This window comes from Strongylocentrotus purpuratus, unplaced genomic scaffold (assembly GCF_000002235.5).
Source record: "Strongylocentrotus purpuratus isolate Spur 01 unplaced genomic scaffold, Spur_5.0 spur5_contig_870, whole genome shotgun sequence".
Lineage (NCBI taxonomy): Eukaryota > Metazoa > Echinodermata > Echinoidea > Camarodonta > Strongylocentrotidae > Strongylocentrotus > Strongylocentrotus purpuratus.
Genome location: NW_022145580.1, coordinates 730713 through 754481, shown reverse-complemented (window position 1 = coordinate 754481; position 23769 = coordinate 730713). Strand labels below are relative to the sequence as shown.

The following is a 23769-nucleotide window of genomic DNA, read 5'->3' as shown; positions in this document are numbered from 1 at the left end:
CAAAAGATAATCCCAAGTTGGTGCCAGAAGGGATGTTCTCATGCCACCCCCCCCCCCCATCCTGATAATAATAATAATAATATTCCGCTTTTATATAGCGCTTAATACATCTACGATGTCTCTAAGCGCTTTACTGATCTGCCGCAATTTGTAATGACTTACAAAGCCTATAGCAATACCTATAGCTATACCTATGCCTTCTATGTAATCTCATACCATTTTCCATTTTTTATATGTTTTAAACGAGAGTATTGCTCCTTGTTATTCCCTTGATATGACTACACCAGACACACTTAATTGAAGTTGAACCGTTGTAATTGTTCTTGGAGCGATCGGAAGAGATGGGTATGTTTCATTTGATGAAGTGGTGATTCAACTACAAGAATTCTACAGATGCTTCTAGCACATATATAATTTCATTGTACACCCTAGGGCCTGGAGTTTATTGACATTGTTCTATCGATTTTCATTTCATTGCTGCCTTTTGTATTTTCTTTTCACACAAGTTTTCAGAACAATGATTTGGTACTTCATATATAGTCTTGTCAATACCGAATATTTTTGTTTCATTTCTCTGACTTTATTTGGCAAGTTATTCCCTGTCCTGAAAAGCTGGACATTATTGAGTTTAAAAAAAAATCTGTTTTCAAGCAAGTGAAGAGTATGTCACATGACCAGGCTAACAGGCCTATCATGTGTTAAGATTCAGAAGGTAAATCCGTCGCTGTTTTCACGAAGTGACGGTAGTGAAAAAAAAATTGCATTCACTTTGCGTTACGATTTTCCTCTCTACCGTCACTTCGTGAAAACAAGGACGAATCTATGTAGAAGTTAACAAACACCCTCTGTTTCTCAGCAGACAACAATACATTTTGTACATGTCTCAATTTCATGACCATATCTAATCTTTCATACAGGGGATTACAAATTGATGACTTTTTGGAGGTTAATTGTCTGTATTTGAATGATCAACATTGTTTTTATTGTATTTCTCGTAAGAATTTGTTTTACTTTGGTTTGAAATCTCGCCAGACATGACAATCAGGAAGATGTTTGAGACCAAGACAAGAAGTCAGTAGGGAATAGTGAAGATATAGATGATCTGTTGTGATTGACAATATGATGAGATCTCAAGGTTAGATGTGATCATAGTAGCCTTAGGTTGAATCAATACATGCCTCTTATATCAACTTGATGAAATACTAGCTCTTAGCTAGGCTAGGCTGCAATGACCAAGGTCCAATCTCACACAGTAGTGCTCCCTCTAGTGTTTGGGACAAGACTAATCACATCCAAGGGAATTGGAGATGTAGAATCATCTCACTGGTATAATTGGTATTGTATTGATGTAAAAAATATCAGTTATGTAATAATCACGACATGTAGCGTATCACATTTATAAAAAAAAGAAAAGAAAATGCTTTTGAGTTAATTATAGATATCAGCTTTCAGAGCATTAGAGGTTACGGTACATGTAGGCGCAGATCCATATCAGTTAATTGCATAGATATTGAGCATTGATATTTGCAATTTTAAATAATTTTTGTCTCCTATTCTTAATTCCCTCTCTCTCTAGGATCAAAGTGAATGATCAGATCATTGAAGTGGATGGAAAGAGTCTTGTAGGTGTGAGTCAATCGTATGCAGCCATGGTTCTTAAGAACACCAAGGGACAAGTCAGGTAAGATGGATGATCAAATATTCATATTCAGAGGGAACGACCCCTCCCCTCCTCCCCCCTCCCCCACATGAAAACAAACACTCACTGCCTTGAATCCTTGAAACTAGCATCTAAATATTCAGTTACTTGAATTCATATTAATTAGCCAACATTTAGACTGCAGGCTCATTTGTTTGGTAGTCCAATGTTGATTTCAACTTTATCCACATTGTGATTTTACAATGGAGATTAGTAATCAGCACCAACAACAGCACTATTCCTCTGACATATCACTTCATGTAGACATGTTGCATGGAGCTGTTACCTCATGAAAGCACATCACTTACATACACACAGTTTACTTTTAAATATGATGATTATTTTTTATTCATGAGGACATAAACAAATAAGCTAGAAACAATAATAGAGATTTCATTGGACAGTGATGTATGGTGTGCTGTGAAAGCAGCATTACCATAGCAACAATGATGCATACGTGGTTCTAAGAGGAAACATGAGATCCAAATTTCCATTTTGTCTTTCCTCCCAAAATTCTTAAGGAAAAGTTTTTTGTTTTTACAATTTTTTTTCTAGGAGAAAATGGTAACTATGACTGGAGTCTCATGTAAACAGAGATGTCTAGCTAAAACAGAAGGAACAGTCAAATTTGTTATTTCTTCATTTCGGGGGTGTATTTCTTTAAACATTGTTGATGTTTGTATGTTTTCATGCCACAGGGAGCTGTCATACCCTTTGTGGATGCTGCATAGATGATATCTTTTAAGTATCAAATTCATTGAACTTGACAAGAGATGGAAAACTGTTCTGCGACACTAGCTCAGTAGTTCTGTATTTGCTCTTCAAATTGGCATCACTAGTACTTTTCTTACAGTTACATTAGATTAAAGACTGGTTATGATTTGATTTGAGGATAACATAAATTTTCATAAACTCTGGCTATAGTTATCTCTGCTTAGTATTTAAAAGGTTATTAAAACTTGAAATAAATATAGAATGAAGCTGCGAGCAAAATGTTTAGTCTTGGATAAAGGATATGCCTTTACAATATATTCAGTTAAAGAGCTCAATATATTTTTAAGGGGGAAACAAAAAAACTGTAAATTAAAAAAAAATGTGGGTGCCTATGTAAACTTGGGAGATCATTAAAGGTGCTTGTAGTTTTTAGAATTCTGATCTGAAACTGAAAGCATAACATTTTTTGTTTACCAGAAAGATAACAATCAGCCTAACATCTGCTAAATTAATGCTTACTGTCTTTCAATTTATTGAAAGTTTCTTTTTTTTTAAGTTATCCTTGTTAAAAATGTAATGAAATGTTTTTCTCTAAGAAGCATGTCAAGCGAAACACTAAACATGTTAAAACTTACAATAGGACTCCAGCAAACCTACACAACCTTTTAATCCACACCTCATCAGAGCATGGGTGTGCCTTCAGCCAGCCTTCAGTCAGCATGGTCCTTACAAGTAGCCGTGCCCATCGGCCAGCAGTAATTACTTCAATTGGGGAAATTGTTGATTAGCGCACTACTGCTCAAAATAGCTTATCCGTAAGCATAGTCAGCCAGCTCATTAGTAAGGGGTTCAGAGGGCTCTAGCTCTGTAGATTATTACAACACAGCAAGGTAATTGATACCCATGCCCTTCCTTCTTTTCCATTTTATTATTGAAAGGATTGTAGGGGGGGGGGGGCAGGTTTGATGTAGAGGTGCATTGGGGGGGGGGGGGTGGCTGGTGATTTTGCTAGCATTTGGAATGATTCTGTATGTTTGATTTTAATAAGTAAATTTGAATTTGAATATATATTTCTTGTTCAAAACTTATCCACAGCAAAATTCAAGAGAAAAAAATGCATTCTGGCATGTTATTATTAGCAGGCGGGATAGATTTTATATATAATCTTCTCTAGTATCATCATCATCATTATCACCATTTATTAAAGTCAGCATTTTCCCTCTTACGAGGGGTTACTGACTATCACTTCCTGATGATGTACGTACACTCCCTCCTTTTACTTCTGCTTGTCTCGAGCATCCTCCTCATAATCCTGTTGGTGATATTTTAAAGATACATTTAATATCTTTATAGAAATTTCTCTAATATGATTCTATCAATACTAATATCAACATTCATCAAGCATGTCAAAGAGATAGAATGATATATATTTTTTTGAATTACAATTTGTTTTGATAGTGGTTGAATATAATATTGCCAAGTTTCAAGCATAATGCTTATTATTCAGGGATATTTGACTTTTTTCATTTAGTGATTTTTTTTTTTAGTACATTCAGTGTCATTATTTTGTACACAATCAAATTGTTGGCATAAATATTTTATTCTGTAGCATTTTCAGTTTGATAGAAGTTGATAAAATGATCACAAATCTTTAAATTAAACTATATTTTTGCTGATTTTTAGTGGAAGGTATGTGTTTAAAGTTTTGATATATATTTTACTTGTTCTTTGATGATGGTTTCATGTAGATGTAGGGCAGATGGCGCACTTTATTTCTTATCTTATCTTTTATCCTGTCTTTTCATTCTTGTGTAAGGTGTTTTCCGCATAGTAATATGAGAAAGATGCCTTCAAAATGTGTTTTTCTATGTTACACAGGGCACTCAAAATGTCTTGCAATACTTTGAAAGCTGTCCAGAAAGAAGAGAACCTACTTTTATTTAATGTTGAAGTAAAACTATCAGATTTCTTGCTTTTTTGCTGAGGGGTTTAATCATAATGTTGATCTTTTCTTTTATGTCATGAATTGATAGGGATGGTGAAATTCCACTTTTGTTTGTGTTAGATGTGAAAATGTATTGAAAGAGACAAAAGTTTCGATAACAAAAACAAGCTCTTGGTGTTCCCTAGACACTTCTAGATGTAAATGTAGCTCCCACTTTAAGTTTTCCTTACTTAAAAGTAACCAAAGTTTATTCTTCATTTACGTTGCAATTTCGCAACACCCCCGTGAAAACATGATTGTATCCCAAAACACTTTCTTGTAATGATAGGTTTGGCAGAATTAGATAGCATCATTTGGCATTTCCAGAAATAGCGTTGATTGCTGTTTTGTCTACCTTGGTGCATCTTGTTTATCAGCAAGTTTTAAAGGGATCGTACAGTAGTAGTAGTAGTGGTTATTTTAACTGACTGCTAAGAAAGCATAAATGCTTGTTGGTTAGCAACCAGAGGACTGATGGATTTAGGTCCTCTCCGAGGGGACCTGGTAATAAGGATGAATGATTAACTGCTCTACCAACTGAGCTATCGTGCCTCCTCTGATGAAAGTTAAAAGGGTAAAATAATTGAATTCATCAATTTCAAATTATGGATACACACATACAACACGATAGGAAAGACTTTCAAGAAATCAACCGAGGCAGTTTCAATAGCGTTGCGCATCACAGATTGACCTGTGCAAACATATATTACATGCACGTTGTCTGATTTCTATTGGCAATACAATGGAGGTATTGAAATTGTCTTTAAGCTCATTTTGTTACAGTCTTTGTGACAATGTCTATATGAATTTTGAACACAAGCTCAAATTTGCTTTAAAATGCCTTTAAAATCAAGAAACTTGCTTATACTTTGCTTGTGAAATGAAAGGTTGCATTGTAATTAGCATTACTGTTCAATATTGTTTCAAGCAGGGAACAGGGCAGGGAGGGCGTTGACTTCTGTGGAACTGTGAAAAGAGCAGGAAATAAATTATGAACAGGTCTATATCAAAAGTAATTATCGTATATTTTTCTGTGTGGATTGACTGCAGATAGGATATATCATAAGTTAATTAGTAAAGTGGATACCAAGTTTATGTTCTTATTTTGATTGATTAGTTTATTCTATTGAACATTTCTTGGCAAAAACATTTTTCAAGTTCCTCTTTACCCACTTCCCACACCTACCATTTATCTATGTTCTGCAAGATTTATCTTCTGTGTGCACCAATACTTTAGCAGTTCACCGTAGGAAACCGGATATGTTGTTTAATTTGCGTCATATGTATAGCTCATTTTTAAGGTAAGGCTTTCAGTGTTGTTGATTTAGATGTCATGCTTATGACAGCTCGACGTAGAACCCAAATATATTTATTTTCTGCTCAAATCTGATAAGCGTGTCATATTTCGTACAATCACTCGAGTGAAAGTTTGGCTTCAGGGGATAGGATATATGGAGGAGAGAGCTAGAGAGTGGCCATTACGGATAATCTTTCAACGGGAGTTTGTGAAAAAGGTCAAATTGAAAAACTTTAAATTCTCTATAAAGACCAACAAAAATCATTAAAAATCTACTAATGTTCCGACATCTCAGTTTTATAACAACTCTTTTTTCTTCAGTATCAGGACCACATCCTGCTATATCATCTGCTGATAGGCGGAATTAGGACTGTTTGTGAATGGATGAAACCCTTTCTGGCTCTCCAGTTTCAAATCATATCCTTGTCTCTTTCCTCCTTTTTCTACACACACACATATATATATATATATATATATATATCTGTTTTGGGTGTTTTCTATTTTGGTGGTACGTTCTTCATCACTCTATTCCTTTGTATATATATATATATATATCTCTCCCTCTTTCTGCATATTATATTTACCCTTCTCTATCTATCTTTTAAAATAAAGAAAGTTTGAAAAGGTGTGCTCTAATTTGGTTTTCTTCGAATGCAGAGGCTTGTGAAGTAGTGAACAAAAGAGGTACAATAGGCATTATGTAGATCTGGTATTTGGGTGTTATTTGTTGATGGATCTTCAAGATGTGAAGCAAAAATAGAGACCTATAATGCTGTATTGCATTTGACAGGTCAATATTTCTCTTATGAGAGCAGAAAATATCATCTGCTCTGGGCTGTGATATGCTCTTCTAATATCATACCAATATAACAACTGGTACTCTCCAAAATTCCACTTTGAAAATATCTGATTTGATATTTCCTGATCTATTTCTTTCTTTGGAACTATTATCATGGATGAATATTGACAGCCATATGTATATGAGTGACATTTTAAGGTCAGAAAGATTAATTTTTGTATATTTTGATCATTTTATTTCCGATATATGTTATCTTTCAATTTAGAGTACATTATTTAGTGTAGAACATGTACATTGGAATATAGATACAAAATGGACATCATAAAGTTAATACAAAGTTTGGGAAATTTTGTAAATGGACGGATTGCGATTCTTTGAAATGTTGATATATATTTAGATCCCCCAGAGTATGTATTATAAGCACTAGAAAAATTAGCCCCCACTTCTGTTTTCAAGGAAAAAAATGAATATAGATTTACTGGTACTCCAGGTAATTTTGATGAATTTCAAATAGCTTATATAGCCATCCAATAGTAGCTGTGACCATGACAATCTCAGAATATGCAGTTGTGATATATAATTTCCAAACGGAAATAGCAGATCTGTCAATTTTAGTCAAGAAACATTGTTTTAAAACTAAATTAATATCTTGACCTTGTGAAGCAGTTACAATTTCATCATTTTAGACTTGATTTCAACCGTGACAATGAACACTGAATATTGTAGGATCGCGTATGCTTCCAATATGTTCATTAATTGAACCAAATTCATGACCCCATACCAAAACTTTGTATTACATTTAAGATTTCCAAATGAAGGCATTTTGATTATGCCAGAGTTTTCAATTTGAATGATTGATAGTTATCTGAATGAAAAATTAAAAAAACTTGTTAGCTGGTAGCTTTTATTTTATCTTAGATACTTTACCAAAGATCAGCTTATAGATGGATAATCAATCTCTATTTACGATGCTTGACCCAGAAAACAATTATCTTTCAAGAGTTCCGAAACCACTGTAAGCATAGTTTCTGTGCTTTCAACTGTTATGAAAAAACTTTCCCATGAAATATTTGTTTCAAAAGTACTTGAAAATACAATAAATAACTATATAGAGTTCTGAAAGTGTTGAATGGAATCATAAAATATCTCCAGAGACCTAGAAAGAATATTTATTTGTTATCTTCTAAGACTTGGTTTCATCATGGTTTATGGTTTCATATCTATCACATTTCAACTTCCTCTGGAGTAGGTTTTGTCACGCAAGCTGGAATCGTGAGAGACTAAAAGCTCTTCAAGTTTGTCAAACTTCCTCAGACACGTAGCAACAAAAGAGGAGATTGTTCATCACTTAATTATCTCCTTGGACTTCTCAACTTGAGTTCTTCCTGCTAAGAGACCAGGTTCATTTACGGCGATGATCTTTATGGGTAGTTGGAAGAAAATTAGCAGATTATTTTGTCCAGTTCCTCCACCCCTTGTAGACATGAGTCAATGATTCATAGCTGTGTTTAGTCACCATCGACTCAGTAACCGCCTCTGTTTTGGGCCGGGAGTGAGTCCATTTTGAGAGTGCCATTTGTAAAGCGGAACAGCCTGTGTTTATATGTCAAGAGCTACATGGTAACCTTTAGCGCTTGATCCAACTTGGCTTAGTTTGGATGTCATCAATATACGGCTAATAGGACACTTCATCTAGCTGGGACGTACCGGCTGCGATTTGGAAGCAACTGTGATGCAGGCAGTATACATGCTACCTAGCTAGTGGACATTGCTATTTTGTGATTCTAAAGCCATTGGTCTCTTGACGTTGTAGCAGGAATACAGAGTGTGTGAATGAGCTTCGACATCCGTACAAAGTTGCTGCAGAATATGGATTAGAGCTCGCTTTCACCAGCTATATCAGATTTAGGATCAGGCATTTATTACATTTCATCTAGTCCACATTAAAAGTGCTGTCAACTGCATTGTTGCTTTCTATTAGATTTGATATCAACAAATTTTAAGCATTTCATCATATTCTACATCAGGAAGCTAGTTCTAGCTTGTCTATGGATGTTGAGTAGTGGTATCAAGTATCATTTTGTAAGGGAGAAAAGACTTTATCAATCTACACTTCTATTACTCAATGGACCTGGACCTGGAGTGTTGACTTTGGCTGCTTCTCATCATTTCCTCAATAAGAAACCTCAGAATCAACAAGCAAAGTCTAGCAGTACTCTGACAAAAAAGCCAATTAATGAGCTCACTCCTTAGGATGGTGAAAACTAAGGCTTGTCTTGCAAGCATTTCTAGACAATAGAAGTTATCATTGCTAGCTCACTGGCTTTCTACCAAACCAATTGAATCCATTTTGGTAGATCGTATGGCAACCTTCTGGTGGATACCTGGAATTCATTGAATGGATACGTCAATGTGAGATTTCAAACCCAATAGCAAGACACGTGATCTGGATCGTTAGTTATCTGGAGGGAGTTTTATGCCTGTGTTTTGTTGCTTGGTTCAACAGTGAATTAAACTGGTATCGATTTAGAGAAACCTGCAACGTAAGAATGGCAGAAGTCATCTACAGATCCACCTTTACCAGTAAACGGTAAACACAATCTCTCTCTCTCTCTCTTTCGATCTCGATCTCACTAAGATATGCTAATTGTTTAGTGTGTTGGTCATCTTGTGTTATACAGGTTGGTGTAGGGTATACACCTAGCTTACTCAATGGTCAATGTTTGGAAGGGGATACTCAAAATGACCAAATGTATGAGATATTAAGCATCAACAATTTAAAATATTGTTACTTTATTTGTTTTTCATGATTTTTCACCCCACATCATTTCTTGCATTTAATAATAAGTTAATTAGTTAAAGCATGGGTGACATGTCTTTATTTCCCATTTTGTGCAAACACGATCAGTGAAAATACATTGCATACATGCATAGCAGTATAGAGTATTCCAGAATTGTACTTTAAACAGACACAAACAAAATATCCATGCAATACACGGTGAGATTCGTAGAAGCATGTTGTCACGTCATATCAATATTCTTTAATTTAAGCTAAACACATTGGAAAGTAATTGGCATTTCAAACCTGATGGCCTTCTGGTTTCCTTTTATCAATATGATCGGCAAAATGTCAAGTCTCGATCGTCTGGTTATCACTGTTTTTCTGTTTTTTTTTCATGTCATAACATTCCTGCATGACTTATTCATGACTTTTTTTTAGATGTATGCATGCATAACAAATCTGTTTTGAGGGTGGTGTGGCGAGGAAGAAAGGTGAATGCAAGAACAGATGAATTGGAATATTGAAAATGATTGTGAGGAGAATTAGAAGTTAGTTGAACGAGAAAGCAAATGAGAAGAATTTGAACAGAAGAAAACTGTTGAAAATGATGATAATGCCAATGAAATGAGACATAGTAATAAGGTGAAGAAAACAAAATGAAAAGTTTTGTAGAATGGTGATGCTGAGAAAAACTTCTTAAAAATTCTTTTTTAGTAGACTGGAAGAAACAAGTCGAATATGTTTGCCTGTAAGTAAATATAAAGCATGATTACAAAGGGAGTGTTAAGGAGATATTTCCTGCTGATCGAGAGCCAAGGAATTAACTAACATTGTTTTTCATAGCCCTTGTAGCTTCAGACTATCGTATGTCATGATACGTCTGAATGTCCGCCACTCTTTAGAACAGCCCCAGATGTTTTAGCTCCTGTTTCACAAGAATGAACATGTCTTTTCTCATTTTCTTGCTCTATGAAAATATGAGATTTGAGAGAATAGAGAAAGGTCAGGAGACAGCTAATACTCAGGAGGTATCATTGAAGACTTCCAGTTAGGATTGTTTCTGACCTTTTAGTGAGTTTCATTGCAGAAATCATCTCCATTCCTCAGAGATGTTTTGTCATTTAAATCTAATGAAGACATAATCATATCAAAGGGAAGGAGATCTCATGTCATTATGAGAAACTAACACCATAGTTGGACAATTTTATTTGTGATATTTCCAGATTAGTATTATTGGCTGAAAATTAGAATCCAAAATGACTCTTTCAAAGTTATCTTCCTGACACTAAAGATTACTTTGCGTCACAGTTTCTAGTCCTCGAAACCCCAAAAGAAAACTTTTAGATATCATCTACTTTTTATCAAGCAAGGAAATAAACATGGTTAAACAGATCTGAATTATGAGGAAGTCTGTTTATGTTCCCAGTTATGATTGTCATTGAAATATTTGACAGTTTTACTAATAACTCAGTGGAACCTGTCTCAGGAACAAAGTTGTAGAAACATGCACATCTTTGGCATAAGGAATGATTGTCAATGATCAGACCCATTGCTTTAAATGTATATAAAGAAATGTGTCAGTCAAAAGTCTTATTTGGAAGCATTCACCTACGGGTCTGTCAGTTGAAGTAAGATATAAGATAAGAGGTGAGATAGTAGATTAGTTCATCACCATTGATGATTCTTAATGGGGGTACTCTTTAGGATAGGTGATTAAGACGGTATTATGTTTATGATAGTGTGAAAAAGTTAATGGAATAGCTAATGGGGTTGTTCTCATTGCAAGGAATTCTTAATTTCTCTTTACAGAAACTTTTTCTTCTTCTTATAAGGAACTAATGTCTTGGCTGTAGCCCTTGCTTCTCATGCTTTGTATGCAGATACGAGGGTTATTTTTACACTGTTGAGTAATAGAAATAGAAATGTTATATAGATTTTCTGTAGTATGAAAGGCCTGATTGACTGTCCAATGCATACAGACCTGGTATGACAGTGATGTGATACCCTCTGTATCAAGGCTATCTTATTTGCATAGATGCACCTGTCATTGTAGTGTATGTCTGGAGGAAGGGGTGGTGGGATGCCACAAACCTTAATCATTCTCATGTCATGTTGAATCTGGTTCCGATTCTTGAATGGCTGCTGGGAATATTACTTTAAACTTGACAAGTTCAGAGTTATGTCGTCAGCTCCAGTCTATCCGTAAGTCATATTGTTTCTATTTATTAATGAACAGCATGCGGGGTGAGATGACAATGGTATCATTGTTGATAAACAAGTTTGGAGATGATCCTTGGTATGGCATCAAACAACAGATCTTGTGGATCCAAATGCAGCTTAGATATTGCAACATGTAAAACTAACATTTCATCTCTTGAGGGCCAGAAAGGTATTAATCCCTCCAAAAAAGTGAAACTGGATGAGTTTATGCCCTTCTGGCTCCGAGCAGATGATTTATACTGTCAATGTAAATCATGGATATACCAGCTCCATAGTCAAAAGTTACCGTCCAATTAGAACAGCTTTTTATTCTCTACTGGTATCTAACAAATGATGTTCATGGCAGTAGATTTGTGTTACAATGACTGGTTTAAGTGTGGTGTGGTGTATGAATATTATACTTTCTAACAGCTTTCAGTTGTGAAAACCAGATACTTTTGCTCTCAAGAAAACTTGTGAATTTCAAGAGGGGTCTAGATTTGTGAGAATTTCATGCAAGGAAATACAAGAATTAAATTAAATTCTGCAGCTTGTGCAAGTTTTTGTTCTGTTTTGCAGTATGCTGAAATGTTCTCAAAGGTAAACTGGTTATGAAATAAATAAGAGCAAAACAGGTATGGGTCACATATTAAAGCTCACTAATTGTCCAAAAGAAATAAGATGGGGAGATCTAGATACCCAGGAAAAGGTCCTAATTATTGTGTGTTGAGAGCCAGACGGGCATTTAACTCCATGTCAAGATAAAAGAGGTGTAATTACCTTGTGTCTATCAGGAGACAATGAATGGATGGATGGGCCGGGTAAGTCATGCCTGTTGGGTGTGGTATATAGATGGACGAGATGATTTGTTTTTTAGTTTGGTTATCATCCTCTCAGGTGTGTAACCTAATACATGGAAATCAAATTAGCTGGGTTAATAGTAGATAGAATAGCACTCTCTGCTTACCAGACACAGGGGGTTCCGTCATGCAACCATTGGAAATGGGTCGTTAGCATTGAATTAGGTTTTGAGTGATATAGTCCGTTGTCAATTGGTTAAAAAATGGCTGTTTGGGAAATGTTTTGAGGATCGTTGGAAACATGTATTTTTGGGAAGAGAATGTCGTAATTAAGAATATGCAGGTTGTTTCCTAATTTTAAAAAGGGTCCAAACTTACTTTTCAGGCATTTACAAATCTTTTTCAATGTTTTATGTTTTTTGAATTACCCATATTTTAAATATTACAAACTGCTTCATGACTATTTTCCCCTATTCCCTGTACATATGACATTGAATATAATTCTAATAAAGTAATGATAGAGAAAATTATGTTTTATAGCTATTGTAGACAATTTAATTATATTTTATTTTAAACGCAATCAATGGTGAGAACGAGAAATTGTTATCTGTAACTATGGAATTTTTCAACAGTGTTTGAAATTGATTTGAAATGTTTACCAGTGGCAAATTCTTGATAAATGAAGTGGTATACTACAGATATGTTGAAATCATCTATAAGAAAGGAATATATGCAACTCTATTAAAACAAGCTTCTCTGTCAGTCCCTCCTATATCCTTATGCTTGTAAATGAAAAATGGTCCTTTGTGGCATTAGCTCCTGCATTCTAGGGTCTCATACCATTGAGCTTTTTAATAAATCTTAAGTTTGATAAAATGTGATTGTCTGTATAAAATATTATAAAACATTCACATGTATTAATGTTCTTGTAAAGCATTTTGAGATTTCATTGCTACACCACTATGCGCTATAATTATGTCCCAGGGATGCCAGTATTCAGGCTATAGCCTGATTTCAGACCCTGACACCTTTCCATATCAGGCTTTATCATGCTTCATATTATACATAACATACGAGGCTCCAACATGTCTGGGTCTCTTTACAGGCTCATCTGGAGAAATCAACTGGTATCCCTGTTATTCCCTCTCCATCGTTCTAAACAATCTCTTTTCGTCCTGGTGCCCTCTCTACTGATATTTTGGGGTATCTGTTTTAAATTACAAGCTATTTCATTTTTAGAATATCTAAAATATGATCCTTCTTTTTTAGTTGTTTAATATGCATACTGAAAAGCATTCTTGTATTTCTCTTTTTCTGTTTTGTTATGATTTTATTTTGTACACGTGTATTTTGTAATACATAGAATAGACAAAAAGAAATTGTAAATCACTAAATCGTCCTTGTTTTCACGAAGTGACGGTAGTGAGGAAAATCGTAACGCAAAGTGAATGCAATTTTTTTTCACTACCGTCACTTCGTGAAAACAGCGACGAAATATGGTACTAACTATTTAAGAAGCAAGAAAGGTTTAATTCTTTGATAAAAGAAAAAACGTTGTAAACTTGCATAACTTCATCATAACTGCAGCTTCAGTGCTGCAAAGTCCTTTGAAAAAGTTATGTTGATGCGGAAACTGGAGTACATAATCATCGTCGATATAATGATCATATTGTGTGGGGGTGATTTCAAATGACTGGACAGTATTAATCCCCATAAGCTACTCATTAATTAGTAATAGTAATATGCAGACGATACTGGACTTAATCATATCACATGATCATCTGGGGTAGCATTAACCTTAATATGAGAGATTTAAGGCATAGAAATAGACAAGATTATTAGAGTTAGAGCGATGGAATCAGAGGCACTCAAATGGGGATGAATATGAAGATATTAATTGTGAGCCAGATGAAGAATAGATATGTATAGATTGACATAAAGATAGGTATGTGAAGGGTAGGTAGATAAAAAGCATGCAGACGGATAGATTTATCAGTGGGATGATGAAGATTTTAAATAAAACAGAGAAATATAGGGAGTATGAGAAGACACATCTGATCAGAGCCAGAAGGGCATTCACTCCATGTTAAAGCATATGAGTTAACACCCTTCTGGCTCCAATCAGATGATATTATGAATCATTAGGTATGTCTTCATCAGCAAATAGGACATAGTACCTTTAAAGCAAATTTGAAATAGAAGTGTATCCAATAATTTAAATAGATGATGAGACCAAATAAAAATATCTATACCATCATTTTGTTTTTGTAACTCCTTATTACCTCTAGCAGGGTAAGTACATATAATAAAGCAATAAACCACCCACTTAAAGAGGAAGTATATCAAGAAGAAATAAATATGATGAAATGAAAAGAAATGGCTGTTAGCTTGCCACTTTGATTCCCTCCCTTGGTGCTTAATGATAGCTCTTTAGTGCTTGATATCAGAATATAGGGCATGCTGAAAAGACCTTCATATACAGTAGCAATCGAGATGAAAAGTCCCTTTGAAATTTGTCCCTTTTATCAGCTTTAACTGAACATTTTCTCTCTTTAATAAACATGGCAGCCCCCTCACATCCTTGTAACCTCAAAGAGAGAAAAAAGACCTTCTTTGCTCCTAGCAACAGGAAGACACGCCTACCTTTCCCTCGTGCACTTTGGTTTTTGTTTGGAAGGATCTTTGCCTCCGATGCCTGCCTGCCTCCCTCTTTGTCATTTGCTCAATATCCCTCTCACTGTTTCTCGTTGAAAGGAGATGCAACTCTTTTCATTCCTCCATCGATACGGCTTGTCCTATTTTCCCTTCAGACGCTCTTATTTCTCCTCCATCTTACAAGGCATCATTCAGCTACCCGTTACCATGGAAACCATCTGGAGTCAAGGCATCTGATCTTTTTAATCCTTGTTATTGGTCCTTTAAAGCAACGGTGAAAAGAGAGCGACTAGCTCCTCAAAGATTATTAGCCTTCAATGTGGGTGTTTTGTGTAGACTCTTTAATGTGCTTGGAATCTTTTGATGTTGTATTGAGTAACGGGGGTCCACCCACTGGTAGAATCCTTCATCTTAACCTCACTCAGATCCAAATGAGTCTTTGTACTCTAATGTGTCTAGGGGCTTTGTATCTTTACTTCTTAAGAACCTTGCCCATTCCATGCAAACTGCGTAGGTGGAAGATTTTATAACCGATAAATATACATATTTACTGACGAAAATACCAATTATCAGATTTGCTCTGTAAGCCTTGCCCTGTCTGGGGAGCAAAAAACAAATTTGATAGATCCCTTGAACTACTTCTTTTTTGTTTACTTCATCCTTGGTTCTAGTGGCATGCTGCCCTCTTAAGACAGGAATGAGCCCCCCCCCCCCCCCCCCCAAAAAAAAAAAAAAAAGAAAAAGAAAAAGAAGATTAGATATGTTATCTGTAAGGGCCAGAAAGGGGTAATGTCACTTTTGGAAGAGAATACTAGTGAACTCCCTTGTAGCTCTCGATCATCAGCTGGGATTCTGAGCGTTGTATGAAAAGAACTCATTTTAAGCCGTGCATCCATGACCCATCCTTTAGAAGGGATATTATGAGGTCATACTAGTTTGATATATACTCTTTTGTATAGTTTATAACAATAGTGATCATACTTTGATGATTCATACAGTATAATTCTTCAAGATAGAATATACCAGTCACCTAGCATTGTTATTGATAATTCCTTTAAATCACCTCCATTCATTCAGATGAGTCACAAGGGGTTTTCGGGACTATATTTGACTAGTTCATAAATATATTTAGATGTGTAGGGCTCATATTTGTACTGGCATTTGATTATATTTACAGTTTATTGGTGAGTATACTTTACCGGTATGTCTAAAATTGACTGAAGCAAACAAAGTCCTTTTTGATTTTGTTTTATTTTTTTTTTTATCTTAATGAAATCTCTCCTATTGTTATTCAGTATGGTCTTTGAGTGTAAACTATAGAGAGTAATAAGAAATGACTGATGTTTATCAATGTTTTATATCATTCCATGCAGGTTTCTGATTGGCCGTGAGAAGGATAGTGAAAACAGTGAGGTAGCAGCTCTTATCAATCAATCTCTCAATCGGGATCGTATCAGTGCTCCTCCATCTCATCCCGCTCCTCCTCCACCAGCTAATAGACATCCAGTGGTAGGAATTTCTTTTAGAAACAAATCTCAAATTTTAAATAAATCAAAGATTTCAGCCCTACTGCACTATTTATAGCTACTTGCGCCCTCTATATAGCAAACAATGCCTAATCGGTGACCATTGGTCCCCCATGATCCTCTTTTTCTTATGTTAAGTGAGAGCTGATTTGATGAGATAACCACCTGTCGGTGACCTTGCAGGGTGGTCTAATCACTCCTGTAAACCAGTACAGATGGGCTTTAAATTTATTTATACAGCTCTTAAAAGTTGGCTGACTTATCTAAATTAGATATATTTGGTTTTTATTTTTAATTTAATGTATAGCTTCTGAAATTGAAGAAACTGGAATAGAATTTCAATGAAATGACTTGGAAACTGATTTGGATAAGCCATGTCGTTGAAAAGACAAAAGAGGAATTCTGAGTTTTTTGTGCATGCATGAGTTAAGAATCCAAACGTGTAACTTGATACTGATCCTGTATTCTGATACCTGTCATCTCATTCATTAGGTCTTCTCACTTCTTACTGCTACTTGTTATTTTCTTTCAGCTAATTGATTGTTTTCGTCTTGTCTTTTCCCTTTTGCGTCTTTTTCTTAGAATTTGTCCCCATATTTCATGGACCCTTGTGTGTCATTTCCTTATGTCTTTCTGCTCTATGTTAGTGCTGTCGTCAACATTTTTGTTCCTTCTATATTCATGTCTACAGAAGAAAAAATGTTGAAGTCATGCATTGCCTACATTGTTTCCACCCTTGTTTGTTTGTTGTTGTGTTTGTTTTTTTTTTGGGGGGGGGGGAGGTGGGAATTAATTTTCACATTTAGATCGTAATACTGTACGGGACTTGAGACCTTTTTTTAAGTCAAACAAGCAATGGCGATGAAACTTTTCTTTTAGGACTTAAATTATTCAACAACCAACCAAATTGGATCATTCCCAAAAGGTCATATAATCAAAGCATCGATCACTTCTAGCGTAAAACGTATTATTATTCAACAGGATAGAGCCATTCAATGGTGGTTTTTGTCATGCACTGTTTTAAGTCCAAGTGGAGCAAAGTTACAAGAATTTTACTGATGACCTTTTTGATGACGTAATCAAGTTGAATGATGCATCCACACAGACCAGGAATTATAGACTTTTATCTACACAGTCAGGACAATTGTTGTCTTGTGGACATGACTAGTTTAAGAACTTAGGGTAATTACATTGTCAGTATTTGAAATTTAATTAAAAATGTATTTGAATGTTTCAGATATTTAATTATTCATAAATGTGAATTATAGATTACATTATTGTCTTTGTTTAGCCAATATGACTTTTTTCACAGTGTATAGCTATTCAAAGATCCCAGTCACTATTAGTGAATAGACTAATTTTCAAATGGGGTTAACAATGGCATTTGAGTACTGGTAGATAGATGGCTAATTATTCTACTAATTTGAATATTTGGATATTAGTCCCATTCCCATCATAGGACTATTTAAATATTAGTCCCAGGCCAATAATTTAAAATTTGAATATTTCTCCCAGGCCTGTTTATCATATCCTTGTTTTCCTCCCACCACCAGCCTTCCCCTGATGAGGATACCCCATCAGTAGAGATGCCCGGGGAATCCCCTGATGATAATCAGCTGATCCAGGGTACCTATGATCTAGATGATACCCTAAGCAGCGGTGGTGGAAGCTCAGTGGTCTCACCATCAGAGGCGACAGCTGAAGACTATGCTAACCTTAGGATCAAACTCAAGGAGACACAGTACAAGCTTGCCATGGCTGAGGCAGAGATACCCAACCTTAAGATTCAGGTAGGTTCCCTTCTTAACCTGATAACAACATGGACCTGTTTCACAAAGCCTTTTTTCAATGACAAATGACAAAAATCAGTGACAAATCTGCCGATAACCAATCAGAAGCAAGGATTTCAGTGGTTTATAACAAAATCTGTCATTTGTCACTGATGACAAGTTTTGTGAAACGCCCCCCTGAAGTCTCTTATTCCTATAGGCTTTATACAGAAGCCATCAGGTTGTCCCATAGGCAATGTGTTCACTACAGGTTGAGGTATACCGTAGGTTGCCTTCAAAGAAAGTTTTATACAGAACCACCCTGTTCCTGCCGTCAATGGCTTAACCCTAGGTTAAATGATGAATATAATCATTATAAATTGTACAAGGATATACCCATATTACAGTGAAAGCTAGGAAAGGTGTAAGTTCAAGCAAGGATATAGAATGCAACTGTTCTATTGAAACATTTGAAAGTAATTAAAATATCTTACCATGTGTTGCCAAAGTTACCAGTTTCTCCATGAAAACCTAACAGTTATAGATCATGAATATTTGATTAAAGATCCATCATATCAACCTGATGGAGCACTCCTGAAATCTTTGAGTTGATGATAAACTGAACCAGGAGAGATGAGTCAAGGAACATGCCTATGATTCAGCTACATGTGTATCAATTTAAAACTATATGGAAGAAGCAATCGTATGTATACTTTATTGTGTAGTGTTCACCTGTTGTACATCTGCTTGCAGAGATGGACAGGTGATGTGAGTGAACTAATCAATGTCTAGAAATCATCACTTACTAATAAACGTTGTTCATGCAAGATGTAATGACCTTTAAGAAAACAAATTTTTAAGTGAAAAAAAACTTTTTATGCAGATATGAATTGCAAGTAGAGGGTGAAAACAGTAGTTCTTTGAATGACCAACACTGAGAATGAATTGGTAGATGTTCCTACTAGGCCTTAAAAAAAAAAAGATGTTGTATTGCCCTTTAGGTGCCAAATCATGGGTCAGTCGGTTGGAAATCTTCTTTTTTTTTCTTTTTCTTAACTCCCTCTTTGGGCTGAAATTTCTCACTTTTGAATGCTTTAATATATTTTTTTCTAAAAATCAGTAAAAAAAAAAATTTTTGTTGAAACAAGTGAAAAGTTTTATATTCTATTTTACTAGTATAATTAAGAAGGGGAAAAACACAAAAGTTAACATTGATGAAATACCATTGTTGGTAATGGTTTACATTATACAGTCAAACCTTTCTTAGTGACCACCTCATTTTGAAGGCCGCCTGTGCATAGTGATCACCTGCATTATCTTCTGTGAGTCATAAATATGTTGTAGAACCTGTCTTTAAAGTCCACCTGTGTACAGATAGTAGCCCCCTGTTCTCCCTCCCTTGGATAGCCTATATAGACATGGCCTTTATAGCCAGTCTAAGTGTATCTGTGTGTTTGATGATAGGCTCTGCAAGCCCAAGGCTGGGAGACAGAGGAGAAGCGTCTGAAGAACCATATAGAAGCCCAGGATCGTCGGATGGCTATCCTAGAGAAGGGTTTGGAGAAGATACAAACCCAAATAGACAGCATGAAAAATGCCCTCAACGATTCCAAGGAACAGCACGCCGGTCTCGAGAAGAAATACCATAAAGCCAAGAAACTCATCAAGGATCTACAAGCAAGGTAGGTTCAACATAGCCATTGTGGCGCTAGAAGGATTAATTATACAGTAGGCTTGCAGATGCACCATGTGAGAGAGAGGGAGGATTGAGGAGTCCTGAAAAGGACTATTGGTAATCTTTCTTGAGGTGCATCCGCAAGCACGGTGCATCCGCAAGCCTACTGTCTATCTACATCACCATGCAAGCCGATATTTACAAGCAGCAAGGATTAATTAGTAGAGAATTGATTGTCTGCTTGAGGAGATATGTTTTAATGTATCATGTAGCTCCAAGGGAAAATATTGTCAAAAGGGATACATTTAAAGATAAACTTGAGTTCTGGTAATGCGATTGCATTGTGAAAGAAAAGGTGTGGAATGGATCAGAAAAGTTGATCATATAGCATGTAAGTAATGATGTGTAATGCAGGGTTCTGGAGTCATCAAAATCATCATAAATTTGGCAGAGTCTTGGTAAAGTAACAATCATTTACACAGAAAGATGTATATGGGAAAACACACATGGTGTTGGGGCTAGTACTACCCTGATTTCCTTATCTTTCTATGCTCATTACTCGGCCAGTATACATTTTCTTCCAAAATTGTTTGGCACATGACATTTATTTGTAATCTTGAACATTCAGTGTAAGTTTCGTTAGATTCTGTGAGAATTCATCTTCTTTTTTTACCAGAACTCAAGTTTATCTTTAATGCTAATGTGCCATCTTTCCGCTTAAAACCATCTCTAGTCAAACAAAACTGATTTTAGTGTCAAAAATAGAGCATGAAGGAATATTCATATCTTAGGTAGCATGTTTTGTCTAATTTTTCTTATGTCTTCTTTTCTTTTTGTTTTGTTTGTGTACATCTCTTTCTTTTCCTGTTTATCTTTTGCTATTTCGTCACAAAGTCTTATCCTGAAATGAAGTAGCATTCCTCAGGGTAGGACAAGGATGCTCTCACTTTCACTGTTTTATGAAGGACAGAGGAAACCTCTCAAGAAATATTATTGTAAGCTGTGTTCTTAGAGGCAAGGCTTGGCCTTGGTAGTCTTTCAGGAGACAGATCACAAGATGAAAAACATCTTCCAGCAATCAAGTAGAGAACGATAAAAGGATTAACCCACTAAGGGTCAGCCAACTAGGAACTCTTCAATCAGTTTCAGGCTAAGCTTTAGGTTTCATATGCTGCAAGTATTATCAATAGAACTTTGCTTTTAAAGAAAATGTAGACATCTTGACTTGTTGATCATGGAGTAGACTTCAATCCTCAAGCATTGTGGATTTGTTTGGATCATTAAAAGGTTAAAAGAAATCACAAGATATTGAAACTCAAATACACCAAAGGCACAAACATAGGTATGCACCTGTGGGACTATTGATGAGGACTCTCAGTCTTGATACATTACATAAGTCTAGAGTTCAAGTGCTAATGACACAAATACAAGACTATTTCCAAAGTAATCCTATATGACATAGCTTTCAAAGGAAATGCTCTTCCCATTGTAAGTGTAGTGAGAAGATAAAGATGGTAGAAGATCCATTTCTTTCCCTGAACTCGACCTAAATCCTGTGTTTCAATTGCAGCAGTATCAGCGTGGGAAGATACCAAGCTTAGCTGTAGGTTGCGTGTCAAAGAAATAGATATATATGTGTTGCTGCGATTGTCAGAACAGGAAGTGGTATTGAATGATAGTTTGTTGATATGCTTCTTCACTGCTACAGATCTTATGTAAACACATATTTGAGATGTAAAGTGAGAAAGTAATCTACTGCCTTCAGATGATTGTCTTGTAGGAAGATATAAGGCCTGAAAGGGAAGGTGAAGGTGGTTTATAAGTGAAGGTGAACAGCAAGATTCAAGATTTACAAGAGTTACATTTACCGTATTTACTTTAACCTCTGTTATATTTGGTAGTAGATAATGGGCAATTCTGTTAAATGTATGACACAAGTTCTTTATCCATTTATTTCATCAAAATATGATATTGCCATTGACTATTAAATGAAGTGATATCAAGAAACACATCTACCAAAGGTCATATAAAGAGACTTTTATTTTGGTGTGGAACTTTTGGGCAGAGGAATTGATGTATCCTACAGAGTGGACCCAAAACACTGTATAAAATTGAACTGGGTGATTTTGTTGTTGTTTTAACAATGAGAATTAGACATATTTCCAGAGTGACAGAACCATTTTCACACCTACGTATGTCATTTCATATTCAGTTGAAAGAGAATCATTTTGACAGTTATGAATTCCTTCTTAATCACAAGAGACATAACATGTGGACCTGTGCAATCAATCAATCAGTCATTCTCGTTTCTTGGGGCAGCTCAGAATGCCTAATTGACTTTAGTTCAAACTTGAGAAATGAATAAGTAAGGATAGCAGGCTATAATTTGTGATACACTTTAGCAAATATATAAAATAATCAAAATAGGAGGATTTTCCACATACAATACGATAATCAGAAATTCCCCTGGCATTATAATTGCAAATGTTAGAATATCTACTAAACTAAGAATGACAATTAAATGGTAATAATTTTGTATAATTAATTAATTTTTAAATGTTTATAGTTATTATATTGGCAAAACATTGAGCGTTGGCAAAACATTGAGCATTTGAAATAGTAGGGCAAGTACTTTACATGAAATGCGTGGAGTAGATTGCCAGCACTTGTATAATCAAGTGTCTGGATTCATGGTTGATTTCTAATTTGACGCATCACCAACACTTATGGGAGGTTACAGGCCTAGCCAAAGGGTCCTCAAGACTTCTATGATGTCAGATACTTACACTTAGGTAAAGAGAGAAGGAAGGAGAGGGAGAAGAGATAGAGAGAGAGACAGAGAGAGAGAAGGGAGACAGACAGGAGACAGAGGCAGACTGAAAGATAGATGGAGCTAGACGGTATTGAGTCAAGACAGAAGAGGAGATATAAGAAGAAATTAAGAAAGACAGAAAGAGAGAGAGAGAGAGGGGATGGGGTGGCAGGTACATTTTAATATTATAAAGGTCAGTGTCGTAGGATGCATAGTAAAGTTCATGGTATCTAATCTTGTAAATTGAAAGGGCTGTCATTTAAACACAAAAAAGTGGTGAAGAGAGAGAGAGAGAGAGAGAGAAAATCGTTGTCGAGTAATTGATAGGTCAGACTCGTGAATTTCTAGCTCCACAATCTGCCCTGAGATGAGAGATCATAAAGATCCTCTGTCCCTCCGATGTGATGGATTAAAGTATCCCATAAGATGACATCCTCTTTAAACCACAGGGTATCATTCAAGCCATCCAGTATACCAACTTGTAGCAAATTTGTTAGATGGCTGTAAACATTTGAAGCTTAGCTGAGATTTGGCTAATGAGAACAGGGCCATTGAGATGCATCCACATGTTGATTGTACAGTATGCTAGGGTTATGATGTAAGCAGTTTAAGTTCAGTTTACTTTTGGCTAATGAGAACAGAGCCATTGCGATGCATCACTCAGTAAAATGTAGGGTAGGGTTATGGTGTAAACACTTTATGTTCCGTTTATTTTTGGCTAATGAGAAGATAGCCATTGAGATGCATCACCCTTGAAGTAGGTTGTTGGGTAAGGTCCTTGAGAGGCGGTGCTTGTGGTCTGGTCGAGGTGGGCCAGCCAGTCAAGGAGTCATCCTATGTTGACCGGTCTAGAGTCTAGGGTTGAAACAAGTGTTTGACCAACCATCTGAATGGGTCTAAACTGAGTCATGGTTTAGGACTCTCCTCTCCTGTGTGTACTTATGCCTCCTTAACATGCACACAGTTCATTCATGCTTCAATGGGAAATGTTTAAAAAGCTAGGTCAAATGATGTTGCTCAGACGGGACAGGGGCTAGCCAGGTTGCTCTTACGTCATA

The 23769-nt window shown here is 35.8% G+C and overlaps 1 protein-coding gene across 5 annotated transcripts in view; it reads left to right on the top strand.

The window, feature by feature from the left end:
- The window catches only part of LOC577610 (neurabin-1), a 73545-nt gene that overhangs the window by 18297 nt on the left and 31479 nt on the right, over positions 1-23769 (top strand). For 4 of the 5 annotated variants that reach the window (XM_030976502.1, XM_030976488.1, XM_030976493.1 and 1 more), the window contains exons 3-6: positions 1577-1681; positions 16303-16438; positions 18009-18245; positions 19689-19906. In XM_030976502.1, coding sequence (XP_030832362.1) covers positions 1577-1681; positions 16303-16438; positions 18009-18245; positions 19689-19906 — 696 coding nt within the window. Of the gene's footprint in view, positions 1-1576; positions 1682-8051; positions 9084-16302; positions 16439-18008; positions 18246-19688; positions 19907-23769 lie in introns of those variants that run through there. The other variant, XM_030976513.1, reaches the window with a different exon arrangement.